Source organism: Callospermophilus lateralis, chromosome 1 (assembly GCF_048772815.1).
Source record: "Callospermophilus lateralis isolate mCalLat2 chromosome 1, mCalLat2.hap1, whole genome shotgun sequence".
NCBI lineage: Eukaryota > Metazoa > Chordata > Mammalia > Rodentia > Sciuridae > Callospermophilus > Callospermophilus lateralis.
Genome location: NC_135305.1, coordinates 23,585,444 through 23,604,561, shown reverse-complemented (window position 1 = coordinate 23,604,561; position 19,118 = coordinate 23,585,444). Strand labels below are relative to the sequence as shown.

The following is a 19,118-nucleotide window of genomic DNA, read 5'->3' as shown; positions in this document are numbered from 1 at the left end:
GATCTTGACTGAATTTCTTCTCACGCAGTATATATATTTCCTTTGCTCCCCTCTCCATTCTTTTCTCTTTCCCTCTCCCCGTTGCAACCAGAGTACGGATCCAAAACACGGCTGCGACTAAGAGTTAATGCCCTCGAAATAATTCATCACCTTGCGCAGGCTTCGCCAGGCCACTTCACCGGGGCTGTCTCATCTAATATCCCCCAAAGCCCCCTGAGTAGGTAGGGGACCTATTATTAACCCCATCTGACTGAGGAGGTAGTTACTTGAGATTGGAGAGACTAGCTTGGTAGCCCCATATCTTTTAGAAGGGACCTGAGCACCGGGTTCTCTGTCCTCTTTCCCTGGACATGACGGATTCGATGGTCACTAAGAGGCTGGCCCCAAACTCCCTTCTCCCTGAGAGGAAGGAAAAGCTGAGGGCCTTGTCTTCTTCCTTCTCTCTCTCCCCTTCCTAGGAGATGATTTGCCTAGGGAGAGGAGGCTGGGGAATTGGCCTGGCTCTCCCCATGTGGGAGCCACATGCTGGGTTCCCCAGAGTCTAATGCTCATTCTTGGGCCGCGGCTGCTGGCATTAGGTGCTGTGCTCTTCTGAGGCCTGGGCCATGCCTGGGGGTGAAGAAAGTCCCTGAAGCTTCCTGGAGGAAGAAGCATGCTGGGTGTCCCCAGAGGAGGGACTGGCAGGCAGATACTCCTGGTCTTCAGCTTTATGCTGGCAGCAGCTTGGGGCCAAATGAATTTCACAGGGTAAGTGGCTACTCCTTGGCGGGAGGAAGGGCTGACTGTGAGCCGGGACACCCAGGTGTCAGTCCCAATGTGTTTTTGTGTGTTTGTGTGCTGGTGGACGGGCTGTCCTGTTGGGACGGGATCAAGGCAGAAACATCAGGACTTTGGTTTCCATCCAGAACCTATATTTGGCTTCCACCTCCCACTCTCCTGTTCCAGGGGGGCAGGCCACTCTGTAGCCTTCTCTACCCCTCTGTGTTTTCCAGAGACCAGGTTCTTCGAGTTCTGGCCAAAGATGAGGAGCAGCTTTCACTCCTCAGGGATCTGGAGGGCCTGAAGCCCCAGAAGGTGAGGATGCCCTGGACTCAGGAACACCCCCACCTGAGCAGCTTGCAGCTAGGCTGCCTGTCCTCCTCTCCCATCCATACCTGCCCTCCTGAGCTCTCCACCGGTGATCACAGAACTGGAAAAATCAAATGTGGCTCCTCTTCAGGAAAGGTTGGGGACACTTGCCCACGAGGTTGGGTGGCCTAAAGACTGTAGCTTTCTTTTCCTCTCTGTCCTGGATGGGGGGGTGGGGGGCGACGACTGCTGAGCCGATTCCCAAAGACAGCCGGAATGTCCTAAAGGCACATGGGAGGCACAGATGTCCCTGGTGGGACGCCATGCAGCCTCAAGTGTGGACACATCTGCTTCTCGACTGAAATGGCTTAGCTTAACAAACCTGATTTTATTTGGGTTCATCCTCGTCAGGCCGAGCATTTGTTTCTGAGAACATTTGCCCTCTACAAGTTTCCAAGATGGGAAACATTTTCTTTGTCAATTATAATAGAAGGGTTTTTGTTGAGGGCTGTTGAAGCAATCATAGTTCTGGAAGTGGCCCAAAGCCCTTGCTCTTATATTTGTATGAGTGTCCCCATCAATGAGGACTTATAACACTTTATAAGTCCCTACATTTTACAAATTGAAAACCAGATGTAGGACATGGGGCTCCAGATTAAACCTCTCCTGCTTCTCCAGGGATCAGGAGCAGGGAGCAACGAGGCCTCCCTCTTCTGTCCTGGGTTCTTGTCCGTGTTAATGTCTCATGCTTAGGAACTCGGTGGGGCTCTGTGAATCCAAGCAAAGTTGCAATGGGTGAGCGAGGCTGGGAAACAGAGGTGCTTGGAGGTAGGGAAAGAAGCTTAGCAATGTGGGGATTTTGTTTATTGGTTCTGGTCTTGCTGGTCACCTGGGTTTTCCTTATGGAACTGGAGTCTTTGAAATATTAGAGAAAACCATTTGGCTTTCAGGGCACCTACAGGATTGTGTAAAGACAGGCAACAAACACACCTGTTTTCATTTCCATTGTGAACAAGGTGGACTTCTGGCGTGGCCCAGCCAGACCCAGCCTCCCCGTGGATATGAGAATTCCTTTCTCTGAACTGAACGACATCAAAGCTTATCTGGAGTCTCATGGCCTTGCTTACAGCGTCATGATAAAGGACATCCAGGTGAGGTCCCACCCTGGCACTGAGGCTAAGGTCTTACCTTCCCCATGGGTTTCTGGTGGGGGCCCATCACAGAGGAAAAACGTTCAGGCTGAAAGCTGACATTTTGCTTCCGGATCTCCATCTGCGTGTTTGTGAACATGCCATGGAAGGAATTAAATTGCACATTTCTCGGGGAAAATGTAAACCTCGGACAGAGTTCCCTGGGTGGGGAGTTCCCATAGTGGGTAAGGATGCTGTGGATGAGTCCTCTTAGGGAAGAATTGGCAGCTAACAGCAAAGAATGGAGACCACAGGAAACAGCTTAGGTCTTTTCCTAAGCGCCTCTGATGGCTTCCTTTGTTTTTCTGACTGTCCCCCACTGTCCTCATTGTGTCTTAGCCATGCAATACCAGGGGGGATTCCTTTACTCCAGAGGAGTGCTGTGAGCCCTGCCATTCATCCCCTTCGGCTGCATCTCTGTGCAGGGCTGTCTGTGTGGGCTTCTCTCCCAGGCAGGATTCTCCCAAAGGAACAGCTCTGGGTGAATGGATGCAGGCCAGACCTAGGATAGGGCAAAAGGAGCCCTCATCCCGGGCAGCCCTCAAACTCCCCTACCCCACTTGGTGCCGAACCTTTTAGCCACTCTTCTGAACTTGCAGGAAATTCTATTTCAACTGTTCTGTCTTCAAGGATTTCGCTAAGCCTCTGAGCTGTACCCTTCTGCCCGTGCTTTACTGACTGCGTACCTGCGGAATTGTATCCACAGATTCATTCCCAGCCATGTTGTTCTGCACGGATCTTCTCGAGGACCCTGAGTGTGGGAACACGGAGCCTCCCAGAGCGCACACACTTGACACCGCATGCCAAGGGATAAACGCATTAAGCGGCATTCCTTTCCCATGCGAGCACAGGGCTGGGGCACTTGGGTCCATTCAAAGTCCTTTATCCCTCCTCAGGCACATCTGTTTCCCGCTCAACATGTGGGGGTGGGATGTTTCTCTAATTAAATACCCCACAAACAAAATAGGGGAAACTTGCACAGACAAAAGAGGCTACCACATCAAAAGAAATAGAACTTAATTCCCATTTTTAGCTCATGCCTCTATTTTGAAGTTCGTGTTTCCCTGCTTCTGCCTCACCCTGGGAACCCCGCGGCATTTGGCAAACAGATACGCAGAGGCTTGAAAATTTTTCTGTTGATTCCTGCACATCAGGGACAGTCCCAGAGTCACCTCCGAGTCTCCCCATTGCCCCCCTCTGGAGCTGGTCCTCTGCATTCTTCTCTGCCCCAGGCCCTATCCCCCTGGGGCTTTACATTCCCAGGAAAATGTCCCCTCACCCCATCTCTCTCCACCCTACCCAGTCTGGCAGGATTTTCATTCACCAACTCACTCTCTGCAAAGCATCACTCTCCCAATGCCATCCTTGAGGTCACTCTGTGGCTTAGAGGGTGCTGGGGGTGGGGAGAGGCTGGTTGATTTGTGGTGATGATGGTGATTTGTGGGGAGGGATCCAGGAGAGGACGGCTCAGAGGTGCTGACAAGACCGCAAGGGCTTTGCACCATTCAGGTTGTTGGCCACCAGATTTATTTCAGATAATGACACAAAAGGCCTGATTTTTCTGTCTGTTTTGTGGATCATCTCAGCCCCAGCACTTGGCATAGGGTCCCCTACATAGTGAGCCCTCGGTAATTGTCTGCAGAATGAATTACTCTGTTGGCAGGTTCAGGACCGGCTTGGGCAGAGGGTCCTTATTGACACATTGTCTTTTGTCTCCCCTGGCCCCCTCCCCTCGTGCTCCTCTGGGTTCAGTCGCATGCATCTTTACCCCCTCCCCCTCACCACCACTTAGTTGGGGCTTCAATCAATGTTAGTTGAATTAATGGATGTGAGGAGGAAAGGGAAAAAGAGAAGGTGTGTTGAGTGGCCATGGCCAGGCTGAGAGGGAGCGTCAAAGTCCCTGCTGCAGGCTTAGGCTAGAGGCTGGGGAGATTTTTGAAGAAGGAAAATTCTCTCCTTCCCCTGGCTCTGCTTGGGAAGGATGAGGTGGGCCTGTTCACTCCACCCAGAGACACAGAGATGCCTACTGTGTGCTGAGTATTGGGCAAGGTGCTGGAAATACTGAGATTTAAAAATCCAGCACTGTTTCCAGGGGAGCTGGAGAGCGTGGGGGATGGGAGGGAGGGAGTAAGCGGTGATTACAATGGAGTGGTTGGGAGCGCTGGAGTGAGAGCAGGTTGCCATGGGAGCAAATACAAGAGGCACTGCACGTCGCGGTGCTGAGAAGGCGGTAATTACTGTGTGGCTGAAGAGAAGGGAAGGGGGGCTGGGGAGAAGGGAGCCCCCACCCTGATTGCGGCTGAGGCCGGACCCCATCCTCCGCCCTGTTCAGAGGTCAGGATTTTTTTCCGGAAAAATGGTGGGGGAGACTTCGGAGGGGCTTTGACACCATCAGATTTGCATTTCAGAAAAACCACTCTGACAGTGACAGTGTTGAGTCGGGGACAGGGCCAGGGAGAGACTGACAGGCAGGAGGGTGGTGAGGAAATTGCAGTGGGCCAGGCAAGAAATTATCTGATTCCGAGTGAGCTCTATTTGCATTTAATTTTTCTTCACCTCCTCGTTCCTTTCAGCCCTTGGTATTTTTTTTTTTTTCCTTAGGATGAGTCACCATGGAAAAGCTTCACTTGAGCAATCAGCTCTGTGGATTTTAATGGCTTTTTTCTGATTACAAAATTAATAAATATTCATGTTAGATAATTTGAAAAATAGGGGAAAAGCATAAGAAGAAAACAAAAATCACCCATGCTCTGACCATCTAGATGGGAATACAATTTAGTGTAAATATTGCCTCACCAATTTCCTCCTCTCTCCTGGATCATTTCCATTAGCATACAAATGGAGAGTTATTTATCCCATCTTTAAAAATCCTCTCTTGATCCCATCCCTTGCCCCTCCAGCCATCACCCCAATTCTCTACTTCTCCGAAGGGTAAAACTTCCAGAAATGTTGACTTTTTATACTTGTCCGGCCTCCTCATCACCACCCAGATTGTTCCCCCTTATACACCAAAGCTGCCTCCGATAATGGCGCCCAGAACACTAGGTTCAGCTCAGTTGTCAGCTCTCAGGATTCATCACGACAGGCACATCTGGTCCAGCTGTTCCCTACATCAGGCCTCTTCTCTGGGCTTCCAGAACACTGCTCTGTCCTGGCTCCCTGGTTGTTCCTTTGTCCATAGTTGTCCTGTTTCCAGCTCTGTCCTTGGACTTCCCCTCCATGCCCTCATCCAGGATCATGGCATCACATCCCTTCAACCTCCTCCCTTATTACGTTTCAGCCAGTGCCTCTTCCTGAACTCCCCTGCTCACCATGTCCATTTGGTGCCCCATGAGCATCTCAGGTCCAAACCAAGCACTCCCAGCCCCACCTGCTCCTCCACAGCTGTCCTCAGCTCAGGAAACAATGTTATCATTTTTCTAGTCACTCAGGCAAGAAACTTAGTCACTGTTAATTGTGGTGGATTGGATGTGCCCTGTGAGAAAAGAACAAGTCTTATTTCGAAAGTTCCCCTTCTTCTCACCCCCTTTCCCAATCCCTATCTCCTCCCCCTGCTCCACTCTTTTCTTTGGCATTGAACACTTTATCACGTTGTCTATAATCCACGTCTTTATCTCGTTGGTGTTCTGCATTCCTTGCTAGACTGGAAGCTTTATGAGGCAGATGGTTTTCTTTGTTGGCTGCCATGTCTTTAGTGCCTAGCACATAGGATATGATCAACAAAAACATGTTTGCTGGAAGGAAGGGTTTCAAATGGGAAAATGCTGTTGGTTGGTGTGGGGGTGGGTGGCACTCTAAAAAAGGAGAGGGTGACAGTAGGGAGAATTACAGAAAGCAGGGAAGAAGGGATAATCATGGGCAAGACTCAGAAGGAGAATCAGAGTCTGACTATGTCAAGGGGGCAGGGACACAAGAGGACCCAGGCTGTGCTGTTGGTGCTAACTCATCCAAGTGACCAATAGTGGGACTATGTGCCATCCAAACCTGACAGATGCCATATTTCCTCTGGAATCCAGATTTTCTAAGTCTTTTTTTTTTTTTTTTTTTTGGCACTAAAGATTGATGTTGGGGGCTCTACCACTGAGCTATACCCCAGCATTTTTATTTTTATTTTGAGACAGGGTCTTGCTAAGTTTTTGAGGCTAGCCTCAAATTTGTGATCCTCCTGCTTCATTCTTCCGAGTAGCTGGGATTACAGGCATGCACCCACTTAGCCATGCTTTATAACGATCCATGACCCCAGGAATAATTATTGTCTTTGTTATCATCCTCGGCATCTTCATCATAGCCAGCAGTTGCCGGCATTGGCTACATGCCTAGCAACATATAGTAATCCTTCTAATCCTCATGAGAACAACCTTAAAGCATGTGCTAACATATGCAATAACATGATTCTTATTTCATGAGGGGAAACCGAGGCACAAAAAATTAATAATTTGCCAAAGTTAGCAATAGTGTCAGGGTCTAATCAGGGCAGCCTGGATCTGGGACCTGTACTCTGCCCCTGCAGTTGGCTTCCTTGGCGGTAATGAGGTATTTAAACTTTGCTCTGTGGATCAATGAAGCCGTGGGGTCCCTTTTAAAACATCAGATCAGGAGCCCCTCCCCATGTATGTTGCCTGTGGACTGTTCAGGATGTTGGCCATGTAACAAATACAGGCCTAATGGAGAAAGTCAGGAACAGTCAATGTGGAGCTCACCAGATCCCATGAACTGCGGCCATTTACGTCTGGGGTCGGAGCTCTGTGACTGCAGTCTGCCTCAGTCTCTTCCTCTCCCCAACCCTGGGGGTGCTGTTCTTTGCCTAGTGCCCCCATCCTCCCTTCCCTTGTCGTAAGTTAGCTAACACCAAGGTATTACTGCCCCTGTCTGGTTATGGCTTCCAGGGAGGCAAATGGCTAATCTGAGTTTCTTCTTCTTTTTTTTTTCCTGAGGAGTCTGACAGGGTTTTAACGAGGCATCCTGAGCCTGTGGTAAGGCCACATTCTTAGCTCTCCTCTCTCTCCTCCCCTTCCCTGGGCCCTAGGAAGGGAGCAAACATCTGTGCAGTTTTCAGGCCAGGGTAGATTAATGTTCCTGGAATTGGGGCCCAGCTGTGAGGGCCTGAACATTCCCAACTCCTAAGAGGGTGTCACATCCATTCACAAGCCTGGGAGGGTGTTTGGAAAGCTATTTGCAGTTTGGTGCTGATTTCCATTTGCCTCCAAGCTGTTTTGTGGAACAAAGGATGACCTCCTGGGAGCTGTGTATGTTCCTGGCTGCAAACTGGGCCCTCTGGTCATTTCCTCCTAGTTTCTTCTCCTGCCTTCCATATCCCGCACCCACCCCTTCATGCACTTCACCAGGCCCTTGGAGATTAGACCTCCAGGCCCCACAACTTCATTCCCATGAGGCCAGAGTGGGGACCAGGATGCCCTGGCCCAGCTGCTGTCCCCCTTGCAGCTGCTCACCCAGCTGGTAGCACCAGTCCATAATGGTGGGCACACATCCGTCACGGTGGGCCTGCCCAGAGATGGGTGCATTTTCTGGGAAGAAGACACAGTCTCTTTGTTAGAGCTTCCCAGGGTGGTGCTCCTGAGTAGCCACTGAGAGTTCCTCCAGCCATGTCTAATTTAACCAGTAATCCCAGTTTTGCCCAACTGGGAACCAAAGACAAGCCAGCTCAGCTATAGAAAACAGCAATTACGTTGCCTAGCATGTGGTCAGTGCTCAAACATAAAGTAAAATGATCCCCAGGCAGCAATTCTCAGGTCCTTTTGAAATCTCTGAACCTGAGAGAGCCATGAGCAAGTGGACAGGACCCTCAGAGCTGAGTGCGTCACTGGATAGCAGCTCATCTGTAGCAGGGGAGGAGAGGACCCTGTCTCTCAGCCCAGTGAAGACTTTGCTGCTGTTTCCTCATATTAACCATTAGAGCTTTGGATTTTGATATTATTTATTCATTTAATAATTCTTACTTATTAATCTAATATAAGCACATGGCCAAAATGTAAAAAATAAAGAAGAGAAAACAAATTGCTTGAAATCCTAATTTCTTCTTCTAACAGGCATTGTTAATATTCTGGTGGATTTTTTTTTTAAGTGTCTTATTTTCCTTACTTGGGGTTACTTCATTTTTCATCATTAAAACAAAACAAAACAAAAAAAAAAACACTTTTTAATTGTAAGAATAGTGTGATGCAGTTTTCAGCTATTATTAACATTTTGCCCATTTGTGTTCCCTCTCCTCTCTTTCTGTATTCATACACACATACACACACACACACACACACACACACACACACATATACACACATATACACAGGTGCACACAGAGATAAACACATCTATGTATATATGTTATTGTTGTCCTTTAGTTTGGCTAGCTAGCCTAAGGAACCTGAGACTAGGAAATATAATAGCTCATTCTTTACTCACCTCTGCCACTTGTTAGCTTTGCCATTAAGTCTTGTCACCTCTTCAATCTGCTTTATCTCTGAAACATGTGGAGTTAATACCTGCCCTGGCATCTGGTCAAGTGAGATCATGGAAATAAAGATGCTTGGTAAAACAAAAGGCTCTGGTCCAAATCTAGGCATTGTCAAGACTCATTTGTGATCCAGAGCTGCAAACCAGGGGCACCTTTGGGTTGATGAGGATGTGATCAACACCCTCTGAGGTAGGCACTTCCCATAGGCACATCTGTCAGTTCTGAATCCTGGGATGACTTAGTCCCTGGGTACCAAGATAAGGGTATGAGTTTGGAGGAAGGACACCTGCCCATCTCACTGTGACCCAAGATGGAAAAGTGTCCTGCCCATCTCACTGTGAACCAAGGTGGAAAAGTGTCCCGGGATGATATAGGTGGTCTGAGCAGTGATAGTCAACTCACCTGAATGTCCTCCCTGTGGTCAGTGGGAAGTGCCACCTCTAAACTGGTATGCAGGATGTTGTTTTTTTCTCACCTATGCTTGTGTTTATTTAAGAGGCGGTCAACATGGTGAATGAAAGACCGTTGACACTTTAGTGGTGATTTGGACTGGCCTTGTCATACCCAACTTTCCAAATGATTTGGATACCAGTCATCCATGCTACTTCCTGGGGGTAGAGTCAATGTTGGGGGTCTGCTCCCCCTAGGGTTCCCCAGGGTTTAGCTTAGGTTCTGATTCAACAGAATGTTTATAAAGGGCAAGAGTAGATGATGAGCATCTTTTCTAAAACTCCTTCCTATCCATTATTACATTTTATTCTGTGAGGTAGCAAGGCAGACATTGCTGTCCTAATTTTCAAGGTTAGAAAAACTAAAGCCAGCAAGTTCCACAGTGAGCTGGTGGCAGAGGCAGGCTTAAAACCCAGCTCCCCAGACACCTTGCCCTGTGCTCATTGGGAAGTAGCAGGGTGGATGGCGGTACCTTGAGTCCCCAGCCCCCTCCTCACCTCCTGCTGCAAGGTGCCTGCTCACAGTGGCTCATTTCCCTGTGTCGATGCTGTCTTTCTGTGTGGCCGGTCCAGGCTGGGCTCAGGAGAGGCACAAGGACCTTCTCTGCCCTCCAGTATGTCTCTCATCTCCCAGGTGCTGCTGAACGAGGAGAGAGAAGCCATGGCGAGATCGCGCCGGCTGGAGCGCAGCACCAGTAGCTTCAGCTACTCCTCTTATCACACGCTGGAGGAGGTAGGCCTGTCTGGTCCAGCTCTGGGCTCTCTCTTGCCTCTGGGCTCCTTGGGTTCTCCAGACTCAGGCAGAGACCAATGAAGGTGCTGGAGTCTATGAAAAACTGTGAACTTGGGAAATGAAGAGTAGATATTAGATGATCATCTGTTGGGTAGTCAGCTTAAATGGGATCCAGAAGCCAGTTAGAGGGGACTACAGTTCAATAGGATGATCCTAAGCAGGCACAGAGCAGAGTAAAGGGTCTGTACTGGGTAGAACACTAAGGTCGGTGGAGGGTGCCTCCAGACCCTTTTCTCTGGCTAGGGATCAGGGATCTTTACCTTTCCAAGACCAGTCCTGGTGTTCAGGGGCACTGTGGGTATGGGTACTAGAGGGTATAAGGAGCAAGAAGCCAGTCATACTTGTAGAATCAAACAGAGTCGCCTTGGAGAAAATTCATGATCACAGTGACAGCCAGCTAGTGCAAGTGTGACTGGTGGTGACTTGTTTGTAAAGGAGAATCTGCAAGGAAGGCACAGAAATTCCCACTCCAGAAAGAAATGCAAGGTCCACTTCTTATTTTGCATGTAAAAGACATGGCCTTATTGATAGCGTCCACTCTGTCACTGTTATCACTTTTCCCACCTCACAAGACCTTCAATAGAGGTGTCATTTTATTTTCTTATATTTCTTAATCATATTTACTGAAAGGATAAGAGAATGGATTAATATAGCCTACAACTATTTATTGATGCTAAAGATAAATATAAACAGGAACTCTGCCTTCAAAGAACTTAGAATGTAAAAAGAATAATAAGATTTAAAAAAAAAAAAGATACTACAAGGTCTGTGGATCCCTCAATTGGAGAATGGACCAAAGGATGAAGGCATGAGAGAACTTTCAACAGAGAGAGCCATGTGGGGATTTGAGTAGGCTCAGCACATGCTGTTCCCCCAGGCAAAGGCATAGCTCTGCACAGGGATGAGGAGCCTGCCAATCCAGCTAGACTATGACTCACTGTCCTTAATTCTTAGAGCATCTTCAATTCCAGTTTTTAATCTGGATCCTTTTAGACTCTCAAAAGAGGTGGACAATGGAAAAGGGTGGGATGGGGGGAGGAGACTATTCAGAGACATCTTGGGGTTCACCCTTCTCTCAAGTTAACTGCCAGTCTGAGACTTCGTTCCTTTCAGATCTATAGCTGGATTGATAACTTTGTAGCCGAGAATTCAAATATCGTCTCCAAAATTCACATTGGCAACAGTTTTGAAAATCGGTCCATTCTTGTTCTGAAGGTAAAAGTTCTGTGTCAACTAGTGGACTCTTCAGTGGACAGCCTCTAGCATAAGATCGAGCCTGTGTAGGTAGTGACTGGATGGGAGTTTTGGGAACAGGAAAGATGTGCATGTTCCTGTCTTTGGGTGACTCATAAGCTTTGAGATGTGGTATTCAGGGATCCACCCTTGTAGGTATGGGCAGGTGACAGTGCAGTGACCTTATCAGGAAGTAGTGGGAGGGTTGCTAAGGAGATAGAGCTGCAGAGTGGCCATTGTCACCTGGACTTGGGGTGGGAGTGTGGGTGAGTCAGTGTTCTTCCTGTTGCTTCAGTTGCTTTATCTGTTAAGTGGTAAGGGCTCATCTGACAATGATCAAAGTCATCTGGCTCAGATAGCTCCATGAACAGGCCTGAGTCTCTGGGGAAGCCCCCCAGCCCTTCACAGGGGCCTCTGGAACAGTGCTTGAGCAAATTTGGCAACTGCAGTCCCCTTGATCATGAAGGAAGCAGCATAGGTGAGTGCAGAGACCAGTGGGAAAGAGTTCTTAGGGCATGTCCCCAAGGGCACCAGATGCACGGGCCATGCAGGGCACTTGATGTCAGTGGTCAGGAAGGACAAGAGCTGATGCTCTCAACAATGTTCTGCTGGACATTTCTGAACAGCAATGTGGCCTCGTCTCACCTGGCCCTAGACTTCACCTGTTTCTGCTTCCACCCCTGACCTGGTGCTGCCCCAGACTCTGTAATGTGGTCTGAGACCTTGCTTTTCAAAGTGTGGCCCTTGCACAGCAGCGTCCACTCACCTGGGAGACTGCATTTTGTAAATGCTGACCCTCAGACCCTCCCCAGACCTACAGAGTCAAAATCCTCATTTGAGTTTTCCCTGTCTCTAACCTTCACTTCCTGCTCTTCTCCCCTGGTGAGCCACCCAGGTGAGCCCACCCGGGCCCATAGACCAACCACAATGAGTTTATTGCCCATGTCTCCAACTCTGGCCCCTCTCCCAATCCTACAGACTCCTAGAGACTGGGTCACTGAACACACCCCTCAGGTATTCTACAGGCACCACAGATGCACATATGTATCTAAAATCTAAGCATATCTTGTCCCCTTCTTTCCCTTTCCCATTTTATCTGCCATCCCTTCACCACCCTTCTCTGCCCCCACCCCTCCACAAACACACAGACAGTGGCTTCCACTGAAATTGCCACTATCATTTTTTTTCCTCTCTCTCTCTCTCTCTCTCTCTCTTTTTTTTTTTTTTTTTTTGGTGGTGCTGGGGATTGAACCCAGGGCCTGTACATACAAGGCAAGCACCCTACCAACTGAACTATAGCCCACTGCTCTCAGTTTCTGATACCACCCTGGGGGATACATGTGCCCATTAAAGTTTGAGAAGCATTAGTCTTAAGACACCCTCAATTCAGGGAACTTCTATGCTTCTGATCACTTTGCCCTCCAAGAGGCCCACTGTGTAGCCAAAGACCCCCATACACGAGCACTGCATAGGCCACGGGCTCCATGGGCACAGGCTCAGGTGTGTGCACCCCAACTCCTGCCCAGGCTGGCATATGGCACCATCCCAGGCAGTGAAGTTATATCAGGGGCCTCCTTCCAGGAAGCCCCAAGATGACACCGTACTTGTCTTTGGTCAAACCTCCTTAAACCTCGTTTGGGGCCTGGTTCTTTATCCCAGTTCAGCACTGGAGGTTCTCGGCGCCCTGCCATCTGGATTGACACTGGGATTCACTCCAGGGAGTGGATCACCCATGCCACTGGCATCTGGACTGCCAAGAAGGTCAGCAGGGACCTGCCGCCAAGGTGGAGCTGGAGCTGGGGGAGCTGGAGCAAGGTGGAGATGGGGGTTGGGGCTGGGGGAGCTTTGAGGGTCCCTCTAGTTGAAAAAGTAGACTCAGTCACTTTGAATTCCAGTGCTCTATCCCCATCCCCTTTGAAACAGCTAGTATGTGCTCTGGCCTCTTGGAACACAGAGCCCATCTCTGTCTTCCAGTTGTTTCAAATTTCAGACTGGTTCTGTGTGAGGATGTGCTTGATGACCTGATGCCATCTCCACTTGCAGCTGCTGGCTGGACAGATGTCCTGTTCTACCTCTGAGGAGAGCCCAGCAGGGCTTCCCATCCCTCACCTTTTCTTGCAGATTGTCACTGAATTTGGCAAAAACGGCCTCCTGACAAACATACTGAGAGCCATGGACATCTTCATAGAGCTTGTCACCAACCCTGATGGGTTTGCTTTTACTCACAGCATGGTAGGGGCACCTGGGGAGTGTGGAGGCAGGGGTCAGCCCTGGGGGAACCGGGGAAAAGTCACTGCGGCCTCTGGAGGCGGCCTCTTCAGGGTACCATAGCTCTGACTTCTTGCCCTTCAACCTCCTGACCAAGGAAGGTCACCACTGGTGACCTGTGATCAGTCCTCTCCCCAAACCTGATTTCAAGCACGCATCCTTGTCTGCAGTCTTGGCCCAGCCCCAGGCCAGACCCACCTTGTCCTGGAGTTCTTCCCTTTGCTCCTTCCTGCCCCACCAGACTGCCCTTCATGGGCCAGAATGTCAGCACACCCATCCCTGGGAGTGGGCCCAGTGAATGGGGTCACCTGATCTGGGCTTTCTCAGAACCGCTTGTGGCGGAAGAACAAGTCCAGCAGACCTGGCATCTTCTGCATCGGCGTGGATCTCAACAGGAACTGGAAGTCAGGCTTTGGAGGTATGGAGATCTGTGGTCCTGGGCAGGGCTGGAGGAAGGAGTTGTTGGTCTCCCACACAGTCAGATTGTGTTGACTCATAACTTGAGGGGCAGGGCTATTGGAATTTGCTAATGTGCATGAGTCACGGTCAGGGACAGGCAAGGACATACCTAAGATTGAACATGGGATGGAGAAGAAGTTGTCCATGTGTGTCAAATGAATACCTAGGCCAAGCTTTCATGGGGACATTGAAAGGAGCCTCCATCTCCTAAAGGAGAATGAACTGCAAGGTCAAGTCCTAACATGGCAGAAAATAGCCTAAGGAGGTATAAATGGTTTCATCTGTTATTCAAAATCCAGAGTTTACAGTGTCCCCCAGGTGTCCCTGGCTTCTCTCTAGAGGGAACACAACACAAGGTCATGGTTCTGAACCAAGAGCTGAGACTCACCCCTTGGGGAGGTCAGAGAAGTAGTTCAATATAGAATGAACCAAGTCCTTATCATCCTTGCCTACTCAAGCCTAGTTTTCTTTTTTCTTTCTTTTTTTTTATAAGCCTAGTTTTTATTCTTCAGCCATTATTTTGTGACTCTGTGCTGGCAGGCTGGTGGGCTGGTGCCTATTTGCAGGCTGTGTGGACCCACGGCTGGGTGGGAAATTTCTTCTAAGTTTCATGGTGTTCTTCCTTGACTGTCTCTCTCTCTCACCATGCCATGAGTGCAGGGACTAGATTAGGAAACTGGGTTCTCCAGAAAGCCAAGAGACAGTACATGGACCCCGGAAATGCAGCAGAATGATGGGTGGGACGCTGGGGACAGCCGGGACAGCCTCCAGCGCATACACAGTCCTCAGTCCCCAGATGCGGTGTCCACATTCCACTATGGTGCAGGGTGGGTTTGGCTCCACAGAGGACAGTTCTATTGCTGTTGACAAGCAGATCTCTAGGCTGGTGGCCAAACAATGATGTAGACCATTTTAGATCTGGATGTCCATTGTCCTGAAAATCTTGCTTCTTAGGGGTCTGTTTTCACTGAAAACTAAGGTAGTTCTGAAGCACTGGGAGTGAGGCCTCTAACTCTCCTGGTGGATGTTGCCTGGGGGGTCTGAGCTCTGCATGTAACCACTGCTGTAAAGGAACACAACCATGTAAAATTAGATGTTTCCTTCTCCAAATGACCAGATGCTTGCCCTGGATGGACATCCATGGGAGCCCCTCTGAACTAACTGCAGTTCAATGCCCGCAGATCCTGAGGTAGCCCAGCTAGTAGAAAGACAAATTACCTCTTAAAGAAAATAACTTTTGTGGGTTTCTCTTATAGGAAAAAAAAATCTGTATATATACAATGTAAAAAAACAATTAGGGAGAAAGAAACCCAGAGGGGCCAAAAAGCTCCCATAATCCCACTACCCAAAGATTACTGCTTTTAATAATTTACCATGTCCTTCCAGAGATTTCCCCTTGCTACAAATTACATTTTAGAGAAGGAAAAATAAATAGCTAATGAATCCATTAGCAGGTACTTGTGAAACAGGAAGGCTCAGAGGACCTTGACTGTGAACGTCAGAGAGGCAGGCAGCTAATTCCCATTTGGTCAGGGGAAGATTAGTTTATTCTGCTTAGCTCGAACCAGAACTAATGGCCTGAAGTGTTTCTCCATATTTGGGCAAAGCCACCTGGTCGTTGGCAGGGGAACTGCTTTCCCTGCGTGGGCTGCAAACACAGACAAAGCTCTCAGCCCGTCCCGCTCGGCTCATCTGTTGGTATTTGTCATTCGTCAAGTGGAGCAGGTGCAGAAGCTGCAGGCAGACACAACAAACAGGGCCACTGTTAGCCAGCCTGGGGGCTGCCTCGCACCCCCTTGCTCTCTGCAGACATGTCCCTTTCTACCTGAGGTCCCCTATCCCAGGCCAGGACCAGCCAACCAAGAGGTGATGGGCTCCCCAGTGAAAGAACGGTCTCTGGGCTGCCTGTGACCAGAATTAGGGAGTTTCTGAGTTGGTGACTCAGGTGGGAAGATTTTGTTTATGGCTTTATTATTGCCTTAATTTAATTGCTGCATCATGGGTTGTCGGAGACTGTGTACTTTTGGAGAGGATCAATTTGCTGCATTCCTAGATCCTCATTTGAACTGGTCCTTGGGCCACTGCGCTGGCCCTGGGGGCAAGAGGGGCTCTCTGGCATCCTCATGAGGCTTCAGAAGTTGGGAGGATCCCTAGCCTCTGAACCAGGCTTGAAGGCAGCTATTTTCGGGAAGAAAAAGGATAGAGGAACTGGGATGGCTCCTTGTCCATGAGACTGTAACCCACAAATCTTGACCAGCCTGGTTCAACCCTCCACAATGTGGCTTTTGGTGAGGAGCACAGAGGAGTGGAAGAGGAAGGAAGGATGAGGGAGCAAAGAATCTAGGAGGAGATGGGAACAAATTAAAACTGTCAAAAAATATATGGGGGGAGGGAGGGGAGGGTACAGCTCCTCTTTGTCATCTCCCCTAAGTAGGTCCCCAAGAATTCCCAAAGACTTTTTGCATCTGTGCTTCCCAGTTCAGATTCAGGCAAATATGGGAATCTGCTTTCTTTTCCTGGCCCCCCAAGTCTATGGAGCTCCTGGGGCCATGTCTGGGGCAAAGCTTGAGCAGACACTAGGTCTGAGCCCTCAATATCAGTGAAGCCAAGAAAGAGCAGCTGAAGGCGAAGCTAAGATTGGGGCAGAGACCCAGAGTTTCTCCTAGATGCATCTTCTGAGGCAGGCCTGCCTTTCCAATGGAACCACAGTCAGGTCTTACCTAAAGGACAAGCCAAGGGGGCTCCTTCAGTTTATAGAGTTGCTGGGTTATGATGTGGCTACAGTGCTCTGGTGTATGAGGCCAGAGTATGCAGCAATAACAAACACCCCTTCAAATCTAGTGGCTTACTGAAGTAAGAGTTTGTTTTGCATGAGCACAAAGCCTAATATAGGCAGATGATTTCCATTAGCAGTTTTCATTCAGTGGTAACAGAGGGACACAGGATGCTGCTTCTTTCTAGAATGTTTTGCTTCTAACCAGAAGTGACACATCATTTTTGCTCATGTTTTCGTTGTTCAGAAGTAGTCACGTGACCTCAACCAAACTGCAGAGGAAACTGGGAGATATGAGGGAGCATGTGGGTGTTTTGTGAGCACTGTCTCTGCCACAACCGGGAATTCCAACCCTTTGGATGATTTTATTTTACTTCCAGGAAATGGTTCTAACAGCAACCCCTGCTCAGAGACTTATCATGGGCCCTCACCACAGTCAGAGCCAGAGGTGGCTGCCATTGTGAATTTTATCACAAAACATGGGAACTTCAAAGTTCTGATCTCCATCCACAGTTACTCTCAGATGCTCATGTACCCTTATGGCCACTCTATGGAGTCTGTTTCAAATGAGAAGGAGCTGGTAAGATTGAGCTTGGGGGAGGAAGAGGTCCCTCCTCCAGGAAAATCCATATCTGGCAATTCCCAGGGGTACTGGCTCTCCTGAAACAACAGTCTGGATCAATGTACCCAGAGGTAGGGAGGAGGGGGAGCTTGTTCTCATTCAAGTTCAAAGCTGGAGGTGCTGTGCTACCTTCTCACAAGAGCTATCTGCATGATCGACTTCTGGGACTCCTCAGTCCATGCTTCTCACCACTGCTGAGGGTGCTGGGGTGTGTGGGGAGCCACTCTGAGCCCTAGCCTCTCACCCTCTGGCCCCCATCTTGCAGCACAGTCTTGCACAGGATGCAGTGAAGGCCCTGTACCAGGTGCACGGGATCCAGTACATTTTTGGCAGCATCAGCGCCACCCTCTGTGAGTGAGCCTCCCTGGCTACTGCCCTAGATGCCACATCCACCTGGGGATCAGGCAGGTGCAGGCTCTGGGCTGCCTGGCAGATCTGGTCAGCCACAGGGTAGTACTGTTAGAGCTAGCTGGGGCGCTCAGAGCTGCCTTCCACATCTGGAGAGAAGGGTGGACCGTGGTGCCCAGGCAGCTGTTTCTTTGCAGCAGCAATGCACAGCTCTCAGTGCCTGGCTTAGAGCAAAGTTCCCTCAGGGGAAAGATGGTCTGCTGGCCTCTGGGGGCTTTCCTTTTGCAGCGGGAGAGATGGGCTTGGTAGGCAGGGTGCGGCCCAGGAGGAGGCCTGGGCCTAGAAGCTTAGTGTGGTCTGGGCTGGCTAGGGATTTGGTTCCCAGGGCCCACTTTCAACTCAGAATTCCTTTGTCCCCTGTGACCATATCTCTCCTTCCTTTTGGGGGCACTTGTTGGCCCTTTGGTTTGCAGACGTGGCCAGTGGGATCACCGTGGACTGGGCCTACGACAATGGCATTAAGTATGCCTTCAGTTTCGAGCTCCGGGACACAGGGCGCTATGGTTTTCTGCTGCCAGCCACACAGATTGTCCCCACAGCCCAGGAGACGTGGATGGCAATATTGACCATCATGAAGCATGCCCTGCATCACCCCTACTAGCAGTACTACTGCTAGTAGTAGCAGGTGGGGTTCGCCCTCCTCCCCAAGGCCTGGGACTCCTGAAACCCAAGTTATATATATCCCCTCCCTGAACCCTCTCCCAGATCCCTAGGAAATAAATGCAAGTTTAAACAGGCTTCCCCGTCTCTAGTATTGGTTGCTACCCTTTTGGGTTCAGCATTAAATAGGGGACAGAGAGTTGCTCATGTCTAGGGACACTTCTTCATGCCACCGCTACCTTCAGGAACATGAGGGACTTGCAGGTTGCATCATTTCTTATTTTGGAGTGTTCTCAGAGCCAAAAATTGAGACCTCACCCCTGGGAAGCTGCTAAAATACACATTGTCTCAGCAGTATTAACATTTTAACACCATGTGGAGGGAAAACGTTTGATCTAAAGGAGAGGATCTGTAAAGATGGCATTTCTGGGCCCTTGAAGAAGAAGTGGGTCCAGACAGGCATCCTCCGCCTGCTTCATTCCCCATGAAGAAGAGAAGACAGGTGCGTATTTCAGAGGTGCCCACTCAGAGGATCCCACTAACCACATTGCCCAATATGAACAAGTCACTGGTTTGTGACCATGGAACAATTACTCCAGGCAATTGTTCATGTGTGAAGGCACATTTCTATAAGAAAATTAAAGGGGTGCTGTCATGAGAGCCTGATGGGGTGCCTCCACCCATCCCCAGCTTTCCTTCTACCTTGACCTTCCCTTACCATGGGGGAACTGGGATAGTGGGTCTCCCTGCTCTGCTACTAGGGGAGGCAGAGACTCCCCAGAAGCA

At 49.5% G+C, this 19,118-nt stretch overlaps 1 protein-coding gene across 1 annotated transcript; it reads left to right on the top strand.

The window, feature by feature from the left end:
- The first annotated feature begins 709 nt into the window (after window positions 1-709).
- On the top strand, window positions 710-18,298 carry Cpa5 (carboxypeptidase A5). Its single transcript, XM_076860452.1, has 10 exons — window positions 710-747; window positions 993-1,074; window positions 2,085-2,219; window positions 9,811-9,909; window positions 11,083-11,184; window positions 12,862-12,963; window positions 13,324-13,434; window positions 13,798-13,888; window positions 17,083-17,282; window positions 18,146-18,298. The coding sequence occupies exons 1-10, from the start codon at window positions 710-712 to the stop codon at window positions 18,296-18,298; spliced, it is 1,113 nt and encodes a 370-aa protein (XP_076716567.1).
- The last annotated feature ends 820 nt before the right edge of the window (window positions 18,299-19,118 follow it).